Raw genomic sequence first — 14,491 nt, forward strand, 5'->3', positions numbered from 1 at the left:
GAAAACGATAACAATTTCAAATTCACATTTATCATCAAAAAAAGTCTTTCCCTGACCTTCAGAAAATGAGATCTGTATACCACATCAGTTAACAGGGACCTAAGTCGAGTGCCTTCAGTCCTAAGTAACATGCAAATCCACACAGCAAAGCAAAGTAATACAACATTGAACAAGAATGTGGGGTAACATCTGTGAGGCTATTTTTTGCCTGAATGCTTGTATGCTGCTCCTAGTTCTCAGCTTCTCCTAATAGCTTACTTCGGCAAAATCCAGAGAATTTGTCATTGTTGCCTTCAAACATTTGGATTCCTAGAAACATAAAAAGCATATACTTACCTGTAGCAACACCTGTGATTGATTACACCGTCACTCTGAATACCCTCTAGAGGTTTTGCTCAGTCCCAAAAGGAGAGGGGGAAGGGATGAGAACAGTTGTCTGAAGAGCACTGTTTTAATTCCAATAAAAATACAATTTCCCCCATGCATTTGACAGCACGATGAAAATCACACTAGTGGTATTCCTGATAAACCAGATCTTCCAGATACTCAGTTGAGTCAAGCAAACTCTATTGCAGTACGACAAGGAAAAAGTTGATGTATCAAGGCAAAAACCCCTGATCTAAAATTCATAGGAATGGGAACAAAACACAATCAATACAAACAGCAATTTCTATAGCAACTGGGGAGAAAAGGGAAGGGGAAAAAGGAGAAGAGTTGGTGCCTTAACTGTTAGCACAAAGCTTCTGTGGCAAATGAAGGGACCCGTCCCTTTTGGCATCTCCCTGATCGACAGGCTGAATCAATGCCCAGCGTATTCCTCCCGCGCCTCCTTTCCTCTTTCCCTGGGATCTGTGGAGGAGCAAGCCGAGCATCCCAGGCTCCGACGGGAGCGCACACATGTCCGCGCACCCCCCAAGCAAGCACACGCGCTCCCTGCCTCGCTCCTACACCCACAGGATCTCAGCACTCACCGTCACGGGCTTCCTCCCCGCGACTGCAGTTGCTGCAAATGTGTTTGATCTCCTTGCCTATGTGATACTGTATCACAAACGAGACGTTGTTAGTGGTGCTGGTGGGCTCCTTCAGTGGCTTCATCCTCACTAGATAGAAAGCTTTCTTTTTAGGTTTCTCTCCACTCATGTCCGAAACCGAGCCCTGCCTGCAGCCAGCAGAAGGAAAAGCCAGCATCCCAGGCTGCCAGGCGTGCGTGCAATCCGCCATCCGCTCCCGCTCGCCTCGGTGTTTAGCTGCCACACACAACAGGGATGAAGGGGAGGGCTGGGGGAGAGGGGGAGGCGGGAGGCAGAGCAGGCAGAAGCGCTGCCTGAGCCTTGCTGCTTGCCCTCCGCGACCCCGCTCCTTAACCAATCCCCCGGGCAGGGCTGGAGGATGCTCAGCGTGTCCCCGCTCCGAGCCTCTCCCTTAGCCGCGGGAGCCTGGCACACCTTTGGCTACCTTGCCGCCTGCGAACATCCAGGAGGCAGAGCCTCCCTTCGCTTCCCGCTCCCTCTGCATCCCCTTCTCCCACGCCCTCCCTCATTCCCGCAGGCGCCCGAGCGCCCCGGGCCGCGGCCCGGCGGGATGGCGGGCACAGCCCGGCTCTGCCAGCGCCGCCGTCCTCCGGCCTGGAGAACACGGCAACAGGCCCGGCAGCGCAGCCCGTCCCACGGAATGAACGATGTACACACAAAGAACTGTCCGGCAGCGGGCTGCAAACCTTCCTCCCCGGCTCTCCATCATCGGCCGCGGCTCAAGGGGGGATAGGGGCACTCCGCTTCAGCTGCCCCAGCAAAACCAAACCCCACCCGCTTTTCATTCTTGATTTTTTCCCCCCCTTTGCTTCTGATAAAAGCCAGATAAGGTGCTTGGTCCGGCTCGTGCCGGGCTTAAGAGGGCGGCCACGGACAAGGGTTGGCACCGCCTGGGGACTTCGGCCCAAGAGCCCCTGCAGGGGCACTGCTCCTCAGCCGCAAGGGCTGAGCCACACTTGGTGACTGCTTATCTAGGCGGTGAACTTCTTTGTCTCCCTTGCCTCCTGCCCGTAGCTGCAGCTGCTCCAGAGAACAGCCTAATCATTCCAGGCAGCCTGCATTTCCAAAACTCCCCCTGCCTGAAAGGGATTATAATCCCCGGCCAGACACGCTGGCAATCCCTTACTGTCCAGCTGCCCCCAAAATGCTGTGTGTTTTCACGGCACGGTAAACAGCCCAAGCTGCCCAACCTGCCAAAGCAGCAGCTCAGGACAGTGCCTGTGATATAGAGAATTAGAGGACTGGGGGTGAAGATGCTTGCTTCTTGCAGGTTCTGGGAAGGAAAGCCTGAAGAAGAGATGATAACCTCAGCTATTCTAGCTGCTATTACAGGAATGTGAGTGCTGGTTCTTTAAATGTTCAGCAAGCTATCAGTCTGGCAGGCACTAAGCAGAGAGAGTGCAATTGGGGCAGATGAAATACGGCAAAGAACAACACCATTCTCCTTATTTTTAGCCAAAGCCCTCACTCACTGTTAGAAGAAATCCACTCATTCTGCAATTCTTTATCCTCTCCACATATTGTTGCCCCATGTTTTACTGCAAAATGAGGGCAAAACAGCTTTGATTCTCTTAAACTACACATGAAACAGTCAGTGAGACTTTTGCCTAAAGAAGACAGAGCAGAAACTTAATTCAGTGCCATGGTTTTCCATTTTCTCAAGTCTCTCTCTCTCTCTCACACACACACACACACACACACACACACACACACAAGATGCATACAATGAAACTGCTGACCTACTTGCTCTGCATTGTTCTGATGCAGGTCTGACTTCTCACCTGGCCCTCCTGGGAGTTGAAATCAAATGCAAGGCTTTACTTTTCTCAGCAGAGTTCACAAATCAGCCTAGGTGCTATCAGATCTCACAGAAATACAGACTGAAGCAGGCATTCAGCAGAATTATGTTGGTCACCAAGCCACACAAGCATCCTACACACTGGGCTATGTATGTGGGTTTTTGCTGAACAGAGTCGGTCACCTCAGGTGATGTATTGCCCCAAAGGACTTGATTTTGCATGTGTTGCTCATCTAAAATTCCCACCTGTTTCATATAAGTGGTAGGAGAACAGGGAATGCACAATTATTCAGGAATAAGCAGGTGAATTCCCCAAATGTGCACAGTGTGTAGTTCTGAGTTAATGCACTGAAAAGCCATCCCTTTGAAGGCCTGATGCTGAGATGCTGTTTGCTGTTACACATTTGGAAAGTAAAGGCTGAGAAGAGTTTGATTCCCCCAGCAGTCAGACAGCAGTTCAGACACTTGCAGTGGAATTCCCTCTAACTTATTCACTGTCTTTGAGAACACCTTCAGTTTGGTTGTGATTCAGAAAATAATTAGGTGAGTGGAAGACATGATCATAATTCACCTTTTGAACTTGCTTAGAGTTCACATTGTCACTGGTACTCAGTACTGCTGCATTATGGAAATGGGTCAGGAGAGGAAAGCACATTCAAATGCCAGCTTCCCTGAATCTGGGAAATATGAGTGTTAATGAAATGCAGGGTGAACTCAAAACTGGAATATCATATCTGTTGTCTCAGGGCAGTTTTGGGGTGTTGTGCCTCACCTGTCTTAAGAAAGAAAACTAGAGTCATACATTCAGCAGAGCTGGTCTTGTAAGGCAAATTGTCTTGTAGTTCAGGAATGGGGTAAGACTTAGAACATGAAAAACTGGCTCAAGTCATCAGTCTTTTGCAACCTCCCACTATGACCTCAGACAATTTATTTACAACCTCTTGATATTTCAGCTCTTTGCCCAAAGAACAGTGATGTTGATGTTTCAGTTTTCCGGACAAATTTTATGAAATCATAATCTAAGGTTCTCTGAAGGTGTTTGTATATCACAGAGAATACCAACAGACTTTTCAAATTTACTGAGAGAGAGAGGTTTACTGTTTATAGCAAAATGAGAGGGGGAACATGTTGCATCAGGCTTAGCCCAAACAATTCACTCACTCCAGACTTAATATTTTTTTTTTGTTCCACTTGATTTTATTTTGACAGTATTTATCCCTCCTCTTGCTACTCATTTGATTCTAAAGCTATAAAATTCAACTTGGATCTGAAAGTAGACTTCATATCCAAACACTGCATTTTTACTGACTCTGGTATTATCTCCCTAACCCAAACAACTTTTAGAGAGGGACAGAAGCAACTTCTTTCTCAGACAGAGACTAGAAGATTACCACCTACATTCTAGTCGAGCCTCACATGTACTCCATTCTGTGAAAGAACCAGCAAATACTACCAGAATGGACTGAGTTTTACAAGCAGATCCTGGGAGACTGAAGAAGCCCAGCTGCTCTGACATGTTTGTGGACAATTGGGAATTAAATAACTGGTGAATAAGAGCTCCAAATTACCACAGAGAAAGCCCAGTACATTTTTGCTTTCAGGTGCTATGTATTTTGAATGCAAACAAGCCCTGCAGCTATCTGCTAGTATGTCTCCTGTAACATGCTCTTTGCTATAACATGCAAATTGCCTTCATTCCTAAGAGCTGCCTTACAGAGAATCTGAATTTGCCACAGCTTATAAAACAAAAATAAGTTTAATTATGATCTCTTTAATTATGGTGAAAGCTGCCTCTGCTAATCAGTTCCAGGACAAATAATGTAAAATGAATGTACTACAGTAGTCCTGCAGAAAAGGACTTGCTTTGCCTTTGTAAAGATAAGTGAAAAAAAAGGTCTAATAACTCTTTCACTGCCTCAGTACACAGCTACAAACTTTGGCATAATTTGATTGCACAGTGGACAACAAAAATCAATGAACACTGTCAGATAATTCGTTATTTGATAGTGAATCAACAAACTTGCATCCTATTCCCAGGCCACATTTGCTTCTTCTATAAGCTTGGGAAACCACTTGTACCTTCAGTTCTTTCACCCCTGCAGCCTTTGCCATTAAGGAGAGTGGCAGTTCCATTGTCCCTAAAGTAGAAATGGAAGCAGCATCCCCTTCAAACAAATGAGTACTGAGATACTGGTTCTTACCTGCACCAAAATCTCTGAGGCTTGACACTCTCATACCATTTTTTTCCTTGCTTCATCATGTCTTCCCATGCCATAGATCACTTGGTGAAGAGTCTTTTTTGGGACACTGTGCCCTTAAAGAGCAGGCAAGTTTTCAGCTGCATTCTCCACTCTACAGAAAAGAAGATTCCCTCTTCTTTCTCTAAGCTGTGGCATTGTGCAAAATGCCAGTTAGGACATCTCTGAGGTGTGCCTTACAGCGCTCAGCTGAAAAACAGGGAGGTTTCTGTGTGGGCTGGACAAGCTCTCTCTTACAGCACAAAGAGGTGCATAAGAGAAACTGTGTGGAAGCTGCTGATCCTTCTTTTTCTTCAGTACAAATTTTGTCTTGGAGATCTGTAGTGTTCCCCTGAACAAGCTACGGCACTGTTCATGTAAAAATGCTAGACAAATGAAAGTCTAACAAGGCAGCACCACTTCTCAGGAGTTTAGTCTTTCTAACCAAAACACCATGATTCATGTTTTACAGTCTATTTAGGCAATGATGTTTTCACAGGGATGCCCCAGTATTTGGCAGTTTTTTATATATATTTTACTTTCCTTCTTATTTCCTCTGTTCATGGTACTAAACATCCCAGTGAGAATAAAAAAGAGATAAAAGATAAATAAATTAATTACCAGCTGCTCTGGTGATTAATGCATACATCAATGTTGTACTACACATAGTGATACAAACTGATCAGCTTGGAGTAAAGAGGGAAATAAGTGCAATTTGATCACTGACTACAACACAGGAATCAGCCCCTAGCACTGTACTTCCTTTGGTAATGTCTTCAATTTACTATCAAAATAAATGCCCTCAAAACCACCTCAGGATGGCTGACATTTGTCAAAGGAGTTTGACGCCAGGTGGAGAATCTTTCTAGTTGCAATTCAAACCTGGCTACGCAAATTATTTCTGTTTTCCAGGCAGTTACTGCAGCTGGAAGACTCTGGGCCATGGCAGGGGCTCCAGGGTGCTAGGCTGACAGTATTTCTGCTTACTACGTGGCACATCAGCAAAAATGGGAGGGCAAGGAGGAGGGAGAATCAGCCAGAGACTACAGCAGGCCAAAATAGAATATGACCTTTTTAGTTTTGCAGCTGTAAACACATTCTTAAGTAACAATCCCAGCTACTCCTGGCAGTCTTCGGCCCAAGAGAGACAGAGACTGCCATCACCCAGGTGATGAGTGCTGCACAAACAAGTGCAAACTGAAGGAAGAAGGAAGGAAAGAAAATGCCCCTCCCTGACTTTCCTACGTTCAGCAATACTGCCGAAGCATCACACGTCTCATTCTTGCTCTACCTGCAGGGCTCTCAACATCCTGTGCATATGCTTTGCCATGATGGAGTCCTCTCCTTATTTAGGAGAAGCCCTGCTTTATTTCAATGTGATGCCATATGGTGTGAAGAAAGTGAACAGAAAAGGTTACACATAAAAACCACATAAGCTTAGGAACACCTGTTTGCTGCAAAAGTGAAGAACTGCTGATGGCAAAGGCCTTCTAAGGATAAAAAGGAAGATGTCATCCCACCTTGCAGGACAGATGGAAAGTTGCTGAGCTGCCATTTGAATGCCCAAACATCTATGTGAAATTAATGTCAAAAGGCCTGATGAAGCTAAGGGTAAACATCAGCAGTGAAAAAATGAGGGGTCTGGAGTTCTAAAAGAGCCGAGCAAGCAACCATTAGCATTAGATGATGCTGAAAGGAAGACGGTCTTTATGCTGAAATCATAGCTGAAGCTCTTGCTGTAGCAGAGCTTACTGCAAGTCTTAGCACCAGAGCCATTAGTCACTACAGTCCTAACAAGGTCATTACCTCCCATCTTAGAAAATCCACTCTCAGTTTTCCTATCTAATTTTGATATGGCATGCCCTGAAGTTTTATGATCGGTTTGGAGCACTTTGTGCATCCTGCATAGCTTTCAGAGGAATGGAAACCTTTTTTGCCTTGACAGCAGACACAGGATAGAGCAGAGGCATGAATCAGGACTTGGTAGCACCCCTGCATGCTCTGAACTGAGAGTTTAGTTGCCATCCTAAAATTAACAAAAATTAGTTCCAAAAACCTCACTACAATTACGAGATTGAAAACAAGGAGGAATCTGAATTAAGTCCTGTGTGGTCAATCCATTTAGAAAGGATCATATTTAGCATTGATGTGAGCATACAGACTGCAGTCTGACACTGGTAATTGCTTTGCCCCATGTGGTTGCAACTGGGGGAATAGATTCTACTAGTAAGATGCACTACAAAATATGGGCCTGACCCAGTGCTTATTCAAGTTAATTGGAATTTTTCCATGACATTGGCCGCACACTTTAACATATACCAAAATGCAACTGCACTGGTGACTTGAAGACTCACATCATTGCAGTAGCCTCCTTGCTAGTTACTCCTTGCTTGACACTGAGAGAATAAAGTATGATATATCATGGATTTTCACACACCATACCACCCCAAAATACCTTTTTCTTTCTGTGCATAAATAAAGAAACAGCTCTCCACCCTCTGCTTTCTTTCCATCAAGCCCAGAGCTGTCTTACATATACATGTAGAAAAATATTTTTAAAAACCTCACAAAACTAAACCCACAGTCAGGTATCAGGCTGCATCTATAATTCCTCACAAGGTTCTGCTCCCCCACAGCCTGCTAAAAAAAGCGCAGCAGCGGGAGAAGTCAGTGTGCCTGTGTGTACCTGTGTGTCTAGCAAGCCCCTGGGGGAAAAAATCTGAATATGACTTATTCCTGTCACAAATGCTCCTAGATAGCAAAAAAGGGAGGGGGAAGGTCCAGAGGAGGAGTTCAAGCCTCTAGAGTAAATAAAGTTAAGCACTGGTCACCTCTGGCTGACCAACTGGCAGTACTGGTCCCACATCATGGGTTAGTTTTTTACTGCTTCCTACGGATTTAGAAAACCAGGCACTAATGGTTTTGTTGGCTCCAAGTAAAACTACATGTTTGAAAAGAAAAGCAAAGAAGGCAATATGAGCATTCCAGAGCTGTGCATTACAATTGTTTCATAAGAAGAACCTTAATGTGGACAAAATCAAGTGTTTCAGTTAAAGTAACAAGGAAAACAGAGCAGAAGCCCTGGATTTATAACATGCAATAAGGAAACTTGAAACTTGGTGGAATCTAGCAAGGTTCTACTGTGATAAACTTATGACTTGGAACAGCCTTTTCTAGACACTCTTGAATGGAAAGAAAACTCAGTAAAGTAAGTCACAGTCATCATCTTTCAGGATGCCACTATGGTTTTCTCCATGTCTTCTCAAAAATTACACATCTCAAGACAAGAATAAAAGAAACAATGCCGAGAAAAAAAAATCTACTTTTCATTGCTAGTGCCTGGAAATCCTGGGTGATCAACTTCAGACACCTGAGAAAACATCAGTCTTTCTAGAACTGCCACTTGGGATATCCTGAATCTCTATCCCTTTGAGAGTGTGTGGGACAGACACGAATATCACAAAATCACAGAAGTCTAGGGCTTCCTGTCACAACCCCTCAAGGACTGAGCCATACACAGTGCTCTGTCTGCCCTGGCTCCAGAAAGGTCTGAGTCATCTGGCTTTAAGGAAAATGTAAGAAAATAGGTCAAACTGAACTTCCCATCACAGACAATTGCACTGAAGTCAATCAGCTCACAAAAGCATTGCTCTCAGCACAAACTGCCCTCATATTTCTGTCTACATAACTAATTAAATTAATTCCTGATCATATCAAATAGCATGACTTCCCCAAGAATGTACAGACTAACAGTCCCTGCTGATAATCCTCACTTATAAAAGCTGCTTCTCAGGTAAAGCTATGGAGAAGGATCACACTGCAGGAATCTTTGTTGAAGTAATACATCCAAAGTAAGAGCGTGGCTTGAAATTGGTAAACAGACCAAAGATTTATTTCCAGGCAATTAAATAGATAGTTATTATCTCAGAAACTCTCTATTGGCTACTGAGATCACCAGCCTACAGCAGACAAAGTTACAATCAGCACATAATAGGGATGACTGGATTTTTTGCCTTTATAAATGACTCATATTAAGTCTGTTGCTTGCAGTTCAGAACAGTTTACTTGAAGGTCAGGGATATGACTGTGCATGAAGCACATTCATTTAGGGAACACTTTCACACACAAAAGGAAACAGCAAATGAAGAAGGATACGTTTGACAGACTTGGCCCCAAAGAGCTCATTTGCAGTAACGCAGTTATAGACTCTTACCCAAAGTTTCCAGGTCAATGGTCTGGGACTTGCCACATTTCCTGTGTGCCTCTGGGGCAGCCACACAAAACTAACAGGTTTTCATTTCAGTTTTTCAGCTCACTATGGTTCCTGTGATTTCCAGTACCAGTGTGTTTAAAGCAATCCGAGAAAGCCACAAAGTGCAAAAGCTGTGGAGGCTGGAGACACGGGGAAAGCCACACAGCAAGTCCAGTAAAGTCAAACTCTGACCAAGTTCAGACAGAGGATGAGAGGCTGAGCTGTCAGAACAAGCTAAAGGTTCATGAGGTCTACAGAAGTATAAGTGAACAAGCAGGCAGGCATAATCAAGTGGGAACATGAGATGTGGGGAAGCAACATTCAGCCATAAGAGAAAGAAGATAAAGGGAAAGAGAAGGAAAAGAGAGGAGATCAGCAAACCTATGAACTCCTCCCTAACCCTTCCAGGTTGCCTTTGAAACAACAGACCCTCCCAACCTTCAGAGGCTTCCCCCATCACTGAAAAACACTTTGCAATAAGACATGAACAGTGCAGGAACCAAGAGTAATGAGGTAGCTGTAAAGGCCGATTAAGGTACAAACGCTGGCAAAGCTGTAGGAGGAAGCTTTCATAAGCATCTGCCTCCACTGGGCCTGACAGCAGCACACACTGCCAATCACCTCACTTCAATAAGTGCTCACAGTTTTCTCAAATTAGAAATTAAGACAACACAAATCCCTAGGAATAGCATACAGTTTCTATACATACCACCCAGTGAGCTAGCAGCACTGAAGTGAAGCAAGAAGCTTCTGACATTATCACAAGCATCTTTTTCAGTCTTTCCTCCTTCAGCACAAACATGGGGTCCTTCGAATGGTACAGAAATCTGCACGAGGAACTTTTTTTTTTTCCACAAAAAGAAGCAGAAAAAAAGGTTTTTACTCACCTCTTTTTAGCCCCTGCTTGCTACAGGCCAGTCATTTTTCATCATCAGGCCTCTATCCCTCAGTTGCTCCTTGTACTTTCACTGTGGACTGGTGTGAAGCACAAGCACGGAGGGAGAAGTTTGGCTTTGCATCAGCCTCATATCATCATTCTAGTGTTCCCCAGAGTTTAACACAACCAGGCTTTACAACACCAACAGACAATACACACACCATCAACAAGTCTTACTGACAAAAAGCCATATTAAGCTTTTTTTACCTCTTTAAAACCTTGAAAAGCAGTCAACACAAAGAAGCTGCAGTGTGCTGAAGGATCTTAAGAAATAGTTGTATAATCAGTTTTTGCTGAAATCCTGGAACATATTTTAATGTGAATCTTGCCAAGCTCTTTAATGTCTGCCCATTGGCTAAAGCCTCAATATCCAGGCTAGATTTTAGTAATTTCTTAGGGGCTTTTATAAAAGCAGGAAATATTAACAGCTAAAATCTAATTTAGCTTTTTCAGTGATGCATTGCCATAATATATAACACACCTGTAGTACTTTTCACAATCTTAGCCTTCATGTGCATAAATTATTCACCAGAAATAAAAACCTAATCCTAATATATGCTAATTTTTGGAGGTTTTATAGATTCAACTGCTTCACCTGTATGATCCATGATGTCTATCTGTCAAAACCTTAGTCCCCAGGTAACATAGTAGCACAAAGGGCAGGATTTCACTTTCCCAGAGGTTTAAACTAGAGACGAATGTAACTGAAGGCTGAACTAGTAGGACTGCAGTACAATACACATTTCATTCACAGTGGAGTGAATGCAGCAAAATAGTGGCAAAACCCACTGCAGATCTTTTTTTATTACTTTGTATTACAAAAATTTCCAAGGGGCCCCAGCAGAGCTCAGGACTGCAGTATACAATGTACTCTGACATTTTAACAGACTTTTTGTCCTAATGATCTTCAAGTTTCCTCTAGAGCAGTCATCCTCTGGGCTTAAAGCATCCCAGCTTCAAGACTTTGTTGGTTCAAGACTTTGGGAAAGCTCTAACTGCATCATGAGGCCAATAGCAGATAGAAATTTTCAATCACTTTATGGGTTATTGCTGGAAATACATCACCAAAATGTATACTAAGAGGTCAAACACATCTATGTTCCTCACATCAACGTGAACAACTAAGAACTTGGTGTTCATAGGCAGTACTTGAAGAGCATGCTGAGAAAAGGTTCACAAGAGAACAGTTTGCATTCTTGCATCACAAGAATGCAAACTGAAGCACACATTTCTGAAAAAAAAAAAAAGTATTTTCCCCTCCCCACAACAGTTCAAAGTTTAAAGGTGAGACTACTAATTACTTACAGCCAAGCATAAGACCAAGTTGCCCAGGAAGGTTGTCTGTCTCTGTTGGTTTTCAAGGCTGAAAGGGGTTAAGTCCCCAAGCAATCTGATCTAATTCAATCTGTTTTGAGCTCTGTCTCATCCAGCTGAAGTTATTCTATGATTCTAAAACATTCAGTCAATTGTATCTTCCTCTGACTTGTACACCTTTGAGGTAACAACCAAAAGCAGTCTCACTCTCTATGAGAGTGTGTGAGTGCACTTCTGCACACTGCAGCTGCAAGTTCCAAGCTTTCTTGTCAGGTTAACAGTTTTCAGCCACTCAGACAGGATATTTGAGTGGGATGTGACCATACTACAGCCCTTTGGTAAGAAGCTGGTAAGTTGTGCTCATGGGAATTTACACAGCTTTTCAGTTTTCTCCAGAGAAGTCATTTGGCCTTCTTCCTCAGGGAACCTGCAGCTTTTTTTCTTGAGAGATCTAATGCACTATAAGCTGCAAATAAGCTTTTCATACCAAGGCACTATTTCCACAACACCCCCCCCCACCCCCCCATACTTTGTGATTTTTCTAGAAGTTTCAAAAAATCCAGAATTATGTGTATTTTGTAATTTTGTCTCATAATCTTTCTGATAAAGGTTCCTCCATCACTTCCTAGCCACCTCCATCTGAGGTGGTTGCCAGAAAACTGCTATCCTGGGAAATGCAATGTGTTAAGGGACAAAGGACTGCTCTGCCTGCCTGAGGCATCACTCTTTTGATGTCTGTACAGAAACATGCTGAGGGGGAAATGAAAAGGCTACCAGTGCTGACAATGTAGGGCACTGGCTGCAGCAGCACATGGGAGAGGAATAGGAATTCTGTGAGGCCAATCTGGCTTACAAGTGGAAATGCAGGGACTGTTAATCGGGAACAAGTGCTTGCTTTGCTCTTTCTCTTGTTCTTCTGACCAAAGCAGGACTTAGAAGGGAGACAAGGTGAGAAAACAAAGAATATAAGTTCTAGAGAATGAAGCAGCTTATTATAAAGCTATTATGCTATTAAGCATGATGCTTAGCTAGGGGATAATGAAGTTAGCAATTAGAGATGATGAATGGTTGAAGGGGCTTTATAATGATATGGAATGATTTTCATCTTTATATCAGACAGGTTGAATTCAGGTCAAGTCAGTACCAGCAGAACATGAATGTCATCTGATTTATTTCATCAGGTTCTGTGGAATGAGCTTGGTCCCTTGTAAGATGTTTGGGACAAAGGCTTATTCATAAGTAATTATCTGCAATAAGCACCTCCACTTGCATGAGGCAGGGCTTTAAACAAGGTACTGTTCAAACAGCCAGGCTTTGAAAAGTTTACAATTCAAGTAGATAAAATTGTAAAAGTATTACTTAAATATGACAAAGAGAGAGATGGCATTGTTTGTCCAATGTGTTACAGAACTGATGTGCTGGAGCTTCATTTGAATCTACATTCAATTATGAGCCAGTTCTTCCTGCCTGGGCATTTAGAAATTGCACAGTGCCTGTTGGGCAAAACTGCAGTCTATATAAAGAAGCAAAGAACATAAGGTGTCCTTTACTAGCCACCATGCTCATCAGCATCTTTCAAGAGTCTGCTTCTGCTCTCACAAATCTCGCCGGTGAGAAAGAGAAGGCGTGTTAATTAGTACCAAGGAATGGCGTCAGCTTCTGACTTGCTAGCAAGGGCTATAAACAACATTATATTTACACAATGCACAACTCCTCTTCTACTGGGTCACTGTCAGAGCAGCACTGGGGTTTGCAGGTCACAACTTGTAGCTCAGATCCTCTCCCGAAATTTTTGGCAGTTCAGAATTATGAATCCTCTATTTTTTACATTTGGGAATAGTAAATAAATACATGAGATGAGATGAGAGGTATTGGCCAACAGAGACTTAGTTGAGGGACAAAAAGAGGTAGGAGAGAGGGAGGAGAGAAGGAATCAAGGAAATTAAGTTGATCCTGGAAGGAGGAAAAAAATTAAACAAGTACAAAATACAAAGAGCTAATACACAGAGACCCCAGAGAAACTGCAATGATCTGACCCATCAGTGGGGTTATACGGATAGAGTCCATTGTCATTGTCACTGATTTAGCATGGATTTAAAATTCCATGCACTACAGTGCTTCATCTAGCACACTGCTAAGCAATGCTACTCTGCTGCATGTTCTACTTTGAGTCTGTGCAATGGGACCACATTTGGCATTTGCAGCAGTATAATCACATTGAATAATTGGACTGCACAAACTTTTGAAACGTCAGTTTCCTCAAGTCCACAGAAGGACTAGTACAAAACTAATGGTGTGGAGGAGAGTGAATGGGAGATTAACCAGTCATCAGTTTCCCACTCTAGGCTGCGCTGTTAATGCAATTAGATTTTGTATTTTGACAATTGTACCAGAGTTAAAGTAATTACAGTTGCATGAAGTTTGAAGCGTGAAGTTTAGGGCTAGGACTTCTGGAGCTGTGAATGCCTCCAAGGCAGGAATGTGCTTTTTGAGGTACAATCAAGTAATATTAAATTGAGGCATCTTAGAGAGGAGGTGGAAGGCAGTGTCTTCATGGCTGGGAAGAAAAAAGTACAGCTTTGTAAGGGGAGACAAAGGGGTTCTAGCTTTGGATGGCACAGGGGGTAATCTCTTTCCTTCATTTCTTTCTGTGCCTTCTCCCCATCCTCTGAGAACAGATAGAAGCAGACACTTTGGACAACAAAGAAAGGGGGAAGGACTGCAGATTGATTCAGGAGAAAAAAATTAGGAGCTAGCTGAGGAGGTAGTTTAGTCAAGAAAATTCCTTACTCTCACTTAAACTACTGTGTACTATTAATTATTCTTCTGATGTTTTCTTTCATTGTTAAAAGTCTATGGACTGAATAAATCTATTGTCTTTACATGCTGTCTCCTGGCACATTTGACCCTGAACATGTAACA

General features: G+C 43.2%; 1 protein-coding gene across 2 annotated transcripts in view; it reads right to left on the reverse strand.

Moving 5' to 3' along the window:
• Positions 1-14,491, reverse strand: part of PHACTR1 (phosphatase and actin regulator 1) — a 302,064-nt gene that overhangs the window by 142,458 nt on the left and 145,115 nt on the right. The window contains exon 1 of one of the 2 annotated variants that reach the window (XM_050970748.1): positions 5,031-5,215. The exons of the other annotated variant lie outside the window; for it this stretch is intronic. Coding sequence (XP_050826705.1) covers positions 5,031-5,064 — 34 coding nt within the window. The 5' untranslated portion in view covers positions 5,065-5,215. Of the gene's footprint in view, positions 1-5,030; positions 5,216-14,491 lie in introns of those variants that run through there. 2 annotated transcript variants of the gene reach the window in all.

The sequence above is a fragment of the Serinus canaria genome, chromosome 2 (genome assembly GCF_022539315.1).
Source record: "Serinus canaria isolate serCan28SL12 chromosome 2, serCan2020, whole genome shotgun sequence".
NCBI classification, from domain to species: domain Eukaryota; kingdom Metazoa; phylum Chordata; class Aves; order Passeriformes; family Fringillidae; genus Serinus; species Serinus canaria.